The 12,823-nt window shown below is 51.4% G+C and overlaps 6 protein-coding genes across 6 annotated transcripts; 2 read left to right on the plus strand and 4 right to left on the minus strand.

The window, feature by feature from the left end:
- Positions 1–754: 754 nt before the first annotated feature.
- BCR38DRAFT_469298 (S1/P1 nuclease-domain-containing protein) lies at positions 755–1,871 on the minus strand (the record flags this gene model as incomplete). The annotated part of the gene is made up of 2 exons (XM_040862800.1): positions 755–1,694; positions 1,747–1,871. The coding sequence occupies 2 exons, from the start codon at positions 1,869–1,871 to the stop codon at positions 818–820; spliced, it is 1,002 nt and encodes a 333-aa protein (XP_040710372.1). The 3' UTR covers positions 755–817.
- A 1,784-nt stretch (positions 1,872–3,655) lies between these two features.
- Positions 3,656–5,832, minus strand: BCR38DRAFT_450332 (uncharacterized protein). The gene has a single exon (XM_040861365.1). It carries the CDS (start codon positions 5,676–5,678, stop codon positions 3,792–3,794), a length of 1,887 nt encoding a protein of 628 aa, XP_040710373.1. The 5' UTR covers positions 5,679–5,832; the 3' UTR covers positions 3,656–3,791.
- Positions 5,833–5,895: 63 nt separating this feature from the next.
- On the plus strand, positions 5,896–7,188 carry BCR38DRAFT_469300 (37S ribosomal protein rsm25). Its single transcript, XM_040862801.1, has 2 exons — positions 5,896–6,473; positions 6,525–7,188. The coding sequence occupies exons 1-2, from the start codon at positions 6,082–6,084 to the stop codon at positions 6,883–6,885; spliced, it is 753 nt and encodes a 250-aa protein (XP_040710374.1). The 5' UTR covers positions 5,896–6,081; the 3' UTR covers positions 6,886–7,188.
- Positions 7,189–7,321: 133 nt separating this feature from the next.
- On the minus strand, positions 7,322–8,741 carry BCR38DRAFT_478547 (uncharacterized protein; the record flags this gene model as incomplete). Its single annotated transcript, XM_040863112.1, has 5 exons — positions 8,490–8,741; positions 8,237–8,409; positions 8,094–8,172; positions 7,571–8,031; positions 7,322–7,484 (listed from the first exon to the last, which is right to left on the minus strand). The coding sequence occupies exons 1-5, from the start codon at positions 8,697–8,699 to the stop codon at positions 7,322–7,324; spliced, it is 1,086 nt and encodes a 361-aa protein (XP_040710375.1). The 5' UTR covers positions 8,700–8,741.
- A 180-nt stretch (positions 8,742–8,921) lies between these two features.
- Positions 8,922–9,608, plus strand: BCR38DRAFT_528289 (uncharacterized protein; the record flags this gene model as incomplete). Its single annotated transcript, XM_040865422.1, has 2 exons — positions 8,922–9,490; positions 9,545–9,608. Exons 1-2 carry the CDS (start codon positions 9,063–9,065, stop codon positions 9,606–9,608), a joined length of 492 nt encoding a protein of 163 aa, XP_040710376.1. The 5' UTR covers positions 8,922–9,062.
- A 56-nt stretch (positions 9,609–9,664) lies between these two features.
- On the minus strand, positions 9,665–12,341 carry BCR38DRAFT_528290 (uncharacterized protein; the record flags this gene model as incomplete). The annotated part of the gene is made up of 9 exons (XM_040865423.1): positions 9,665–10,002; positions 10,075–10,402; positions 10,454–10,500; positions 10,549–10,568; positions 10,626–11,378; positions 11,435–11,734; positions 11,800–11,916; positions 12,013–12,255; positions 12,322–12,341. The coding sequence occupies 9 exons, from the start codon at positions 12,339–12,341 to the stop codon at positions 9,665–9,667; spliced, it is 2,166 nt and encodes a 721-aa protein (XP_040710377.1).
- Positions 12,342–12,823: the final 482 nt, after the last annotated feature.

Genomic DNA, 12,823 nt, shown 5'->3' on the forward strand with positions numbered 1-12,823 from the left:
ATCTTACCGACCTCACTAAGCAATGATTCCATGTACGTGCACTTTTGCTTCAAACAAGGGTTTGTCTCTGCGCGGACAGATAGGGCATAGAAGTCATGTTTTTGTTGCTTATCTGCAACATACACCAACTGTTAACTTTGTCTGTAACTTTTCAAGTTTGTTCAAGCTCAGGTAAATTCTGTGCCATCACAGCATACTTAGACTGAGAAGCGAGCGCCTTTTATGTGTACGTCTCGTTCATATTGTTGGACCAATTTGGGCAAGGAACCTGTGAAGGTGGAGAGGGAGGAACCGGTACAGTTTGACGCAGTTTGCTGCAAATGATCCTTACTATGCTGGCTGTCTTCTCGAGGACGATTTAACTATACATAGGGAATTAACACCTCACATTGTAATAAGCATACACGGATAATGGCTAAATAGATGCATTCAATAATATAGAAGTTCCTGTTTGAGATATACCCCGAGGCCTCAACCTACTCCGCAATTTCCCATTGACCCTTGATTCCAATACAATTATCTGGATTCAACAGGCCGTTGTCGATCGCCCGACATAGTTACGAGAAAGAATATGACAATACAACGGCCGCACCGCTTCCTTTTGTCACCAAAAATAAACAAGGGGAGTTGTGTCGGGGTTAGGGGCACGACACTGATTCTGATTCTGGAGGGTCTTAATGATTTTCTGTCCGTCTTTCGGGGGTTGCCCTGTCATCAACTCATGAGCCATCCATTGACATACTATTCTGAACATGCGTCATTCTCCTTATCTGTCACTCTAACATAATGGACATTAGATATCCGAACCTCCACCGTTCTAATGCTCATGCCCGCACCCATACCCAATAGCCGCCCGCGCCATCTTGGCCCTACTCAACGGCCTCAGTGGTGGCAACAAATCCCGGCCCATCAAATCCGGCAACGGTCTCACCTGTGCCCCCTCGCCCCTCCTCTTCAAATTCGCATCCACAATCATATTCAACCAATTCGCCAACCTATACCCGCCCTTCGCAATTTGTAACTCCACCGTCCCAATCACTGACTCATAATACCCATTCGTGTACAAATCCCCCGTCTGCAACGCTGCTACCCCGTTCGGCATGACCACCTTACAGACAAGCGCATTCGCATCCGTCGCCCACATCATCGCTGATCCAACCGCATCGGTGATATCATCCCCCTTCACCCACGACACAGCCACGCTCTTATAAGCTCCAGATTTAATCTCAGTAGTCAGAGTATCGGCCCATTCCTTCGCATCCGCAAGCGTGTGACCCCCTACCAGTTTCTCAGGGATATACGTATCCCAGTCGGAATGCAAATTATCGGTATCATACCCATCGAACGTAACGATAATTCCATTCCCGCCCGTCTCGAGCGCCTCGTCATGGAGCGGCTGCGTAATGTCCCCCAGAAAATGCACCAGGAACTTGAGGGCCTCGGCCGTGTTGGCAGCCGAGAGACGCCCGTCGCCCACTCGTTGGGTGTAGTTCGCGATAGCGGACACGGAACACCCTGTGCTGCCGCAGTCTCGGTCGTAGTCGACGTTGCAGGATGTAGGAGGGGAGTCCTCTGCGTCGATGTAGTGGAAGGGCGCGGAGAAGGCTCCTGCGGTGGTGCTGCGGTAGGTGTCGGCCCAGGAGGCAATGTTGGCGAGGTAAGAGGAGGAGGTGTCGCTGAGGACTCCTTTGGCCCTGTGTGAGGGGGTTAGTATTGTGTTTTGGGAATGGTGGATAAGTTATTAACCAAGTCGCAGTAGTGTCAGTGAGGTAGTTCTGTGCGATGTATGCAATGGTTGCATGACCCAAGGTGCCCCAGGCCTGAGCACCCTGCAGAGCCGCAAGGGTCAGGAGTATAGTCTTGGGAGCCATTGTTTCGTTACTCAAGCAGGACTGATCTGAGAACTGATAATTGATGACTGAGTTGGCATTGGTAGTGCCAAGAGAGCCGTATTAATACCTTTCTTGCCCCCCTTTCCAATTGCCTTGCTTTCTCCATCGCCAGGTCCAGTCAGAAGCCATATCTAGGACACGAAGGTGTGTCTAGAACCCAACGCCCGTGCCGTCGGTATACCACGGGGAGCGACTTGCCTGATTGGGCAGGAGGATCAAATCCTAGCCCGCCATTAATACGTGCGTGCTTTTGTTCGTCGATCTAATAGGCCAACTGGGTTGCATCGCGTGACTTGGCATCGGAGATCCTACCGCCTTAGCGATTTGGGGTACAGGTTGATTAGACAAGTCGTTGATATGCAGCTGCACTATCGAAGCACCGAGTATACATTTCGGCGTATGCTGTCACCTATGGACAGTTTTAGCGTGTAACAGTATAGACTCGTCATAACGAAGAGGAATGAGAGTGCAGTTTTAATCGTTGAATGCCAATATGTCCCATTCGATACAAATCCTGGCAACATCTACGCCCTTGAAGGCCGCCTAGCTATATCATCTTTATCTTTGGGAGAAAACTGACTACTATTAACCGGCATGTGCACAATAACCAAGCGGGCCAGGGGTCTCGGAAAAGCATACAACGACCCCAGATTATGTACTGTATAGGAGCGTAAAGCACGGGGTAATCGGCTTGGCTGGAGACCGGAAGGTCCGCTCAATTAGTGGTTATAGCCAAGAAAACTCAAATATAGCTGTTGTGCACCCAAAGATCCAGAAAAGGGCTGGTGCAATCCGGCATCTTTTGAATTAGCTCGGGATCAGCTACTGTAACAAGAGAAAAGCAATATTTTGTTTTCGCTTCGAGAAAAGAGAGCATGTATGGGTTCCGGTATATCGCATAGATCGAGCACATACGCAACGAGAAGTGGTTTGACAGATGTTGAGGGACTTATCTTTATGATTTCGAGTAAGGCTATGACGTGCTGTATGAACTTCAATCCATTGGAGAGTCTAACACCATAACTGACATAATGTGTCGCATAAAGCAAATGCTTACTCATCGATGAGCAGCTTGAAGTCTCCGTATATTGCAGGACCTGGTCACCTTGCCCGGATAGTCATAATACTCAATAATAATTATGGTTACGTCCTAGTTTACTTCTGCGATATTGTTAATTGGTGACACGTCCTAGACCATAATATAAATATAATGGCCAGCTTGAAAGGTTTCTCTCCCTATAGCGTCACTATGTATCTACGACATGGTAGTTTAACCACCAGTCCTCAATGACTCTATTACACAGGTCCTCCAGCAATAATGAGGTTTCTATTCATATCATAATAGCTAGCCAGAACCCCACCGTTTCCACCAACTAAGTCAAAGGCTCTTATCTAATGTAACCTAGTCGCCATTTCTCTTGAAAAATGAGACAGCCTCTAACCGGCGTTGTAACACAGTCAAGGTTCGAGGTGCCCATTTCATGAATTTTGTTTTCATCAAGTAAACGGCAGGCAGGTCTTATTTCCAACTCGAAGCGTATCTCGGCCACTCCATTGGTATGACTAAACTGGTATGTTTTTCTTTTGGAGGGCTTGATCACATGCTCCCTCCTCGGCAAGTTATCATACCCCAGGCCTCTATGAATAAGTATGGGGGCCATGAGATTAGTAATTACATGACACCAACACTATAATCCACCCAACCTCGTGATCCTTACGATATGATGACACTAACACGTAGATAATTCAACACGACGATGACCTTGACCTTTAAACATATGAATTGCATCACGTACAGAGAGGAGGTCATGGGTATCATCTCCCACCACGTCCTACCTTGCCTACTTCTATATTAAGTCCAGCCCCATCATAGTATACACTATATACACACGCCGCCATCTATGTATTCCCATTTCCTAGACTCCTGGCCCCCAACGCTGGATAATTGCCTCCTCCCTGTCTTTGAGGGAGTGAAGGCCTAGTGTATACAGACAAATTGCTTTTCTGCAACAACTTGTGCAAGAACTCCAACATGAAACTCACGCCCTCGGCATCTAAATCCCATCGCGCACTCAGGTCCTCGTACACGTCCAGGACGCGATCTCTGGACTGTGAACATTTTAAAAAGGCTCGTAAAACCCACATGGCCATCCACGTGCTGATGTACAAGCCGTTGGCCCCGTCGTCGAACGCTTCGAGAAATGCGCCCCAAACGCCCTCGAGTCGCTGTAAGCTCCAGTCGGACCCGGTTGCGCCGTGAAGATGGAAAGATTTGAAGAGGGCGAGGAAGATGGAGCCGTGGAGAGGGACCCGGAAGTACTTCATCTCGTCGAGATACTTGGCGACCGCCGAGAGCTTGCCCAGTCGCACACCGTGGTGGTTGATGAGAATTTGATAGGTGTGAAGATCCGGAGACACCATTGCGGTACCCTGAAACCCAGGTTGCATTTCGGGATTGGCGCGCCCAAACCGTGCAAACATCATGAGGACCCTGGTGATTTGTTTTTGCATGACATAATTGCGGTCGGGCATGATCTTATGCCTTTCATCCGACGCCTTCATTTTTACGTATATGCGCTCAGCCGAATCTTCCTCGCCTGCCCGCACAAGGCCGGCAATGACGCAGTTGAGAACAATCGAGTCTATTATCTCGCCTGCCTCAACCATTTCCCTGTAGGCAGCCCTGACTCCGCTGGCGTCCATCTTGAGGCCGAAAAAGTGGATCAGACTGACGTGATGATAACGATTGAATTGAAAGCCACGCGTGCTCATCTCCTGATAGATCATTTCGGCGAGAGAGAATTTCCCAGCTTTGGACGCAACGTCGAAGAGGATGTTGAATGTAGCCTCGTTGCCCTTGATGCCCGCGTCGTGCTCCATCTCACGCCAGAGGTGCAGAGCAGCTTCGGCCTCAACTTCGGTTGAAGATCCCACGTATCGGCTCGCAAAGGAGATGGCGGTATTCCATTGGGTTCTCGTCAGTGTGTAGCCACTGTTTTTAACGTCTGCGACCACGGCAAAGTATCGCAGCATGGCCTTCGGATTCTTTCGCTCGGTAATGCCAAAGACGGCAAGTAGCGCGTGTCGGAGTCGCGCGGGTATATATGGTATTCGTTGGTCAGGGAGTGAGCGGTATAATTCGTAAATTGTGTCAAGATCTGTGCTATGTGGCCGTAATAGCTTCTGAAAGACAGCTGATCTAAGCTTTGTGAGTATGTCTTGATCTTCGTCGTCGAGTGATTCCACTTCATCAGGCGCCGGGGATGCCACCTGCACTCGGTCAGAGACCACAAGTTTTGGCGCATCTGGTGGTGCATAACGGCGCATATATGGGTCCCTCAGAAACTCGAGATGTTCCTCGACGCTGCAGTCGTCGTATTGGTCAACAAAGGTGAGGAGTTCTTCCTTGGATCTGGCTGGAGGAGCCAATGCTTTCGGGGGCAAGTCGGAAGGAGCAGCAGAACTGGTGTGACCTCGACAGTGGCTTTGCGGTGCGTGCGAAGTAAAGTAGTATGAGTTGAGTGGTCTCCGACTGCCCCGGTTGGTTATTGTTGAGTAGTGAGAAGAGCCTGAGATCTTGACCTTGAAGCGTCCTTGAATGGTATTATCGGCACCATAAGTTCTGGGGCGCCAACGACCGACGGATATATTGCCAAGTTGGAGCTTCGTTGCGACATTGTGTTGCGTAGTGGGCAGAAACACAGCTCTCGGCGAGGAGCTCTGGGACTGTCGGGTGGAGAGTATCGCGCCGTATATCGACCCATCAATTCGAACGGAGATTTTCATGAGCTGTCCCGCATGGTGGTCCCGTCATCACAGCTTCTCAGGGACGTGACGACATTGGTCAATGGGTGGCGCGGATAGCTTCGTGGACAATTTGGGCGATGTTTCTTGCTCTAGCTCGAGACTTTTTGTTTAAACCGAAATTTGAACCCCCCCCGACAGATTGGAGATAAAATCGCTGTCCCGTCGGCGCCTGTGCTACCCCCCCGATCGGCCCCACTGAAAAGTTGCTCGGTGTCGGAACATCGTTCTTACCACTCAAGGCGCTCTTTTGAAGATCGCGAGGCTCGAATTCGACAGCATCGACGTGATCGCAATTGCAGGCAGTGTCGAGCTTCCGAGGCTCATATCTTCTGTCACTATCGACCCCTGCGTGAACTGAGGACTTCTGGGTCCATTCGCAGCAATGGTCCGAAAACCGCATCTGCGGCAAGTGCGGCCTGCGCGGGTCTACCAGACGGTGACCAAGCTCATGGACCATCGTGTCATGCCTAAGCTTCGAGTTCAGCAGCCAGTATGGTACAAAGTCGTTGAGTCGATACCGCCCTCCGAGATGATCACGCGACCACTGCCTCCCCAACACATAATTCCGAAAGGAAAAGAGCGCAAGCCCAGCCGGCTATACCAGCCCCAGCAACTCACATACCCTGAAGACAAACTACGAAGGCGCTTCTACAGAGATCACCCCTGGGAGCTGGCACGGCCGAGGATGATTGTCGAAATGGACGGCAAGGATAGTCAGCGATGCGACTGGAGCAAGGGGTTGAGGCAACCCGGGATGCAGTTGAGTGGTGAAAGGTGTGGCACGCCATGATCATACAGACTGGCAGGAACTGACAACAATCGCAGCGTCGTCCAGCGTCAGTTGTGGCTGTTGGAAAACGTACCGGGAATAGGCACGAACCAAGCCTACGACCAAGTCCGCCGCGAGTTCTACGCCTTGCGACAAGAAGAGGAGATTGAGCGGAGGGTGGCCAGGGAGGAGGCGCGCATGGTCGGTTCCTACTTTGGCCAGACCTTCATCCAGGTGGGCATGTTGCTCGAGGACCAGCAGTACGAGAAGTGGAAGAAGTGGGCCGAGGCACAGACGGCGCTCATCAAAGCGGAACAATCTGAGGCTTACGCCAGTTTCAGCAACGAAGACCCGGACAATTTGGACGTGGAAGCGCTTGATGAGGTTATGGCGCAGACGCAGACTGCGTCGACGTAGGATGGTGGAATGTAGAGTAAGGTGTAAAATGATCAAATGTGTACAAAACTTAGACACCAGGAACCCAAGCTTCGGAACTGGCCTCATTTGACGTGCCAAGTCTCGTATATGGGCAGAGATGCTTTTAGTTGACTAAACGACTCGCTTGGAAGTTGACGAGAGAACCATGAACGAGCGCTGCTCCGGAGCAGTCTACTTGACACGACGAAATGCAGCTTTCAAGTCGAAGCTGTGATTTAGAACACTGCGACTGGGGGGCTACTTCGTACGCTTCTCCGGTATTTTCAGATTATATAGTAGAACCGAGCACGTGAAGTCAAGGGACGTGGTAGGATTCAGGCCAAAGCATCATGATGCGCCTGCTCAAATATTCTGCCATGGTTCTCTCGTCTACGCAATTTACTTACGGACGCTGTTGCCATCCACAGCCCCTTACTTATACATCAACCGTCACAGCTTGCTCTGGCTTCCATCCAGCCTCTCTCTTCTCCTGCTCAGAAACCCCAAACGCCAAAGGTCCGTCATCAACCACCGTCGCCCGTCTCACATCCCTAGCCGTCATCTCGGTAGTATATGGATTAGCGCGGTGCATCGACTGCCTTTTCGCCGTAGCAATCGTTAGCCCCTGTTCTTCTTCTTCTTGTAACACAATACACACGACTGGACTTCAGAATAAACTGCTCACCGATTATCCCACCAAACCATATCCCCACCCTCCTCCCCCCACTCCAAACTAAACACAAACTCCTCCCTCGCACACCACTCAATCAACTCCCAAATCAACTTCTGACTCTCCTTCATCCCCCACCCCACAATGCGCTTCGCATGCGCAGCCAGATAGAGCGTCTTCCGCCCATCAGGCGCGGTCTGGACCAAGCGATGGTACGCGGGCGGCTTGGCGGCCAGTTCGTGCGGCAAAGGGACGGAGTACGTCACGGGCGAGGCGAGACGCCGGGAGTGCCATAGGTCGTGTTCGACTATCAAGGGTTCGAGAAGCAGTTTGGTGGAGAGCGGCAAAGAGGAGTAGGCGTGTCGGGTGTCGGAGAAGTGGGTGTAAGTTTTGGAGGCAGGGCGGTCGGGGACGTGGGTTGTGGGGTGGGAGAGCAGGAGGGAGTATTTGGAGCGTTGGTGGTGGTAGGACGAGTCCTAGGATCAGTCGTAAGATGAAAGTGTGCATGGTCATTGAGGAGAAAATATAGGGGACATACAGTGTGCCAGAGAGCGTTACCGAGGCTGTGTTGCCATCTCCGCTGCGAGGGCTGGACTAGGGTTCCGTCGATGTTGATACTGTTGCAAGGCATCAGATACTCGTCTCTGGTAAATTTCCAAAACACTTAAACGCAATACTCACTTGCCTACGTCCCACAGTAGCGGCTCCCCTACCCTATCGTTCTCCCGCCCATAGAAAAAGGGGTTGATCTCTAGCTTCTTTCCAAGCTGTCGAGAGAAGGCAATGTGCCGCTCGTTGTCAAGGCCTGTCTTCCGGAATATCAAGACAGCATATGTGTCTTGTAGTTTGATAAGCTGTTATGTACGTCAGTCAGTTCTGTTATTCTATCTCGAATGTTTAAGTCTGTAATTTCTTGGGTTAGAACTTGACGAACCTGCTGAACTATGTCTTCTGGAACGGGACGGCTCCAGTCAACACCGGAGACCTCTGCGCCAAATGACGAGTCCCCAGACACTATGACCGGTCTGATGGTGAGTTGGCCCTCTCGTACCTGTGCATGACCACCCTTGAGGTGTAGGGTACCTAGGCTTGAGGATGGAGGACAAGTGTTCTCGTAAGTCCTGGTCACAGTGGTCAAGTCCATAATCTTAGTCAATGGTGTTTTTTGTCGCTGCTGAGTTTTTTTTGTTAAACTTGGCCATAAAGTTTAGACTCTCTCAACTCTAATATTATATCGCTAAACCGTATCAACCGGAAATAAGGAGATCGATCCGTACACCCCCGGCGGAGTTCTGGGTCGGCCTTGGCTCGGAATGGTCCGATCCTTCCGAAGTCCCTTAGTACGGACCAATGCTCCAGACGGATCGCTCACCGATAAGCCGACACTGGACACGCACTCCGTATTACGAGCCTGAGTCGAAGTCAACTGCTGTCGTGATATCCAATGTCTTGAAATTTCCTTCACAGCGGTATTCTGAGTAAAACTACCAGTCTACATCCAACCAAAATGTCCCAACCCCCTACCATCCTCATAACAGCCGGTCCCCACCAATTTCTCGCCCTTTTCGAGCCCTCCGCCCCCCAAACTATCTCCGCCTTCCAAAAACTCCTCCCCTACAGGCAAAAGCTCATCCACGTGCGATGGTCCGGCGAAGGCCTCTGGGTTCCCCTCGGAGATAAGGACTTCGGGGTCCCGTTTGAGAACCACACGAGTCACCCATCAGCAGGCCAGATTTTGCTTTACCCAGGCGGGTTTTCGGAGACGGAGTTGCTGTTTTGCTATGGGGGTGTGGCTTTTGCGAGCAAGATGGGGCCATTGGCGGCGAATCATTTCTTGACGATTGTGGAGGGGGGTGAGGAATTGAAGGAGTTGGGGACGAGGGTGCTGTGGGAGGGGGCGCAGGACGTGGTTTTTGAGGTTGCGGATGAGGAGAGGTATGTCAATAACCAGTGATATATAGAGATACGACATGGCTAATCATATTGTAGGGTTCAGAAATTCCGCGAAAATCGTGCTAGTCGCGGTGGTGCGCCTACTCGTTCTAAGCTATAAGTGCCTTGGTTCGAGAAGATTCACACACTCGAACCCTGGCATGAAATCCTTACTAATCACCAGGAGCTTCCAAGGCTGGCTTCATCACCCACGTAAGCCGTCCAGTCAAACACAGAGTCATTCATCATATCAAATAGAGACTGCACAGCCGGGTTGAACGGATCTTGCGCAACCCCGGCATGTTCATCGCCCCGGTCTAGAACGAGCGAGGCAGCATTGCGGACGATGGCCGAGAAGTCACCTTCAGGACGGAAATCGGATGTCTCTGACTCATCGCTGAAGATATCCAACGCGAGCCGTGCCAGTCGGGCAAGGATTGAAGATGGCTGCGGTTTTGATGGAGCTCGCGTGGTGAACGGCGCCGTGGTCGAGAGGCTGCAGATTCGGAGGTCGTCTGGCTTCAGGGGTTAGTTGAAATTGGAGGACCGCCTCAAGGCAATGGTATAACTAAACCCGTTCCACTCACGGTCGATGGTGCCGCGAATGTAGCAAAGCACCAGAAATGTCAATGCAAACGTGTGAGATACCCAGGTGGAGTCCACAGCGTGGTGTAAGCTTGTGCGTGAAGCTTGGTCGACAATAAAGGGGCCGTCGGGGAAGGAGGAGAGGTTCTGTGAGTCTAATCTCCAGACATATTCAGAGGCCGTGGTTAAAAGGGAGAAGAGGATTTGGGCGGCTGCCGTGAGGCTGATTTCGAGGAAACTGAGGGTCCAAACTTGAATGGGTTGGTCTCGTGACCTTGTTGAGGAGAGGAGTGGTCTTAAGAGCGAACTGTTCAAGGCGAGGCGGTACCACTGTCGTTTGTTAGCTGACGGACCGTGGAGAAGTGGGCATTTCGGGCTTACACGAAGGGATGTGAAGGGGAGTTGAGTGTGTTGCAAGTCAGTATGTCCTTAGTCCGTTAGCGGAAATCTCGGCAAGTGCTTTGATGTGGACTCACTTAGCCGGCCGAGCCAGTGTCTTTTACATGAACAAGGTTAGTTAGCACAGGCGATGAAGTTTGCATTGGAAACATACCTTTCCCAATTGTTCATCTCCACATTCGCATTGTTCAGACTCGCCACATCCGGCTGTCTATTCGTTGGCGTCCCATCGACGTGTTTAGCACGCCGCATGATGCACGCCAGCTCGACCAAAGCAGCATACCGCACATCACCAGGAGTCTGCGCAAAGTGATGTGAGCAGAATCCTCTGGCTACTTGACCCGTGAGTGTCGGGTCCAACGAAGCAGTGAGACCTGATGCCAGTGTAAGATTGCAGTCATACGTGATGAGGTTAAGCCACACTCTCATGCGATCCATGTCGTTGCGGGACGGCGTAGACTGCACATCTTTGCGGAAAGGGGCCAAGGCCGATTTCTCCAGGCTGAGAAACGTCGCATACCGGACGGCAAGACCGAATATGGCCCATGCACTCATGTCGTTGTATCGCGTCCGGAACTTCTTGGTGTGCGAATTGACCTCCTCCGAGAACCTCCCGAATGTGTCCTTCCTGCCGCATGGCATCCATTGGAGGTACAGCATCAAGGCTTGGATGGACCCCAGACTGGCATCCGCTGGGGTTGGGCAGAGCAGAAGACGTGATATGGCGGCGTCGCATAGGGCGATGAGGTCGAAGTATCTTGGGTGCAGTCCGTTGTCACGCCAGAAGCGTGCGCCTACTGCGAGTATGGCGAGGAAGAGTGTTGGGTTCGATCTCCTCAAATCCATGCCTGGGTGGCGAAGATCCTCGTTTAGTATTGGCGCCCATTGGTGGCAATGTCTGAAGTAACTGCGTCGATATCAATAAAATGCTGCGAACGTACACATCACATATTATTGACTTACATATCCAAAGCATGCTGGGCTTCCTGGACCGAGAGCAAGCGAAGGGCTATGGGGTCATACGGTGATAGTTCGTCCTCTTCGCCGCCATCTACAGCGGCAGATGAACGTGAGTATGACCCAGAATCAGACTTGTCTTCTGACAAAGCACCCAGAGATCTCAGTGTGGCAATTGGTGACGCCAGCTCTAGTCTGGTCATGTCAAACCTAGAGCCAAGTGACCGCTTGGTGTCTATATCCGGAGTCTCTTGATAAGTAGACTTTGGTGCATCTGGCGTCGCCACAGCTGTTGATAGGGAATGACTGGGAACAAACACAACATTAGCACGCCCAACTGAACATAGCTTCCTCCAGAGATATCAACTCACAACCGGCCATGACTAACACCATTCCTACCCTTTCCCCTCGAACTCGGTCGAGAATCTCTCGCATGCCGCACACCCCCCCTTTCGAGCTCAGCAATACGTTCCTCATGAGCATTCAGTCTGACCACACCAACTCATTAGTTTCCATCGTCATCAAAAGTAGCCGCTCCAAAGGGCCTGTCACTCTCGTCCAAACCTCAAAGCATAAGTACATACCTCCGTTGCAATCCAACAACAACCTGCGCCAAAGCCGTCGGACTCGGTTCCTCCTGCTGACTCGGCGGCTGGTCCGTCTCAAAACTACACGTGATCCCATGCCTCACGCATCTCTGGCACGGAGCCTGCGACGGGGCATTAGACACGGGCGGAGGACACCTCTGCTTGCGGATGCGGCAGGTGATGCAGGCCCGGTTGATACGAGAGATGCGCCGCTCGGCCAGCCTGGCTTCGGATACGGATCTGTGTGCCGACTCAGTTGGAATAACGCATTGTTAACTAGCTGATCGCTAGGTGGAAGCGACTTACACAGGGGGATGGGGTTCCATGGTGCCGTGTGCTTCTCATGTAATACGACCCATTTGCGGATGGATGACAGGTATAAAGTACGTAATACGTGTTGCGGTCGATGTGAATGGACTGCACTGGGCCATGACGAGCGGAACTGATGAGCTGAAGTGGATATCGCTCGATAACAGATTTGATCTACCAGCCCTCTCCATCTTTCCTGGCCTTCCCTGTAAATGGTTGGCCGGGGTGTCGAGATTGCGCCTTTCCAGTGGAGTTAAGAGTCCACTTGGGGAATCTGAGCAGCCAGGGGTACAGATAATGGTGTCATTCGGTCAATTTCGATGTGGTAAAATGGTTGAAAGTAGCGATTGCCAGAGCTTTGACTGTTCAGCAACAAGAAATAATGACCGTGTTGTTCCCAAAGGACCTGAAACACGACCAGTGGCCCGAATTTGGGAAGTGAGAGTGGGGCAGATTCCCGCGCTGACCTGCTAGCGCTGGTCTCCTCTGTTATACATTA

The sequence above is a fragment of the Pseudomassariella vexata genome (assembly GCF_002105095.1).
Source record: "Pseudomassariella vexata strain CBS 129021 chromosome Unknown BCR38scaffold_21, whole genome shotgun sequence".
Taxonomy (NCBI): domain Eukaryota; kingdom Fungi; phylum Ascomycota; class Sordariomycetes; order Amphisphaeriales; family Pseudomassariaceae; genus Pseudomassariella; species Pseudomassariella vexata.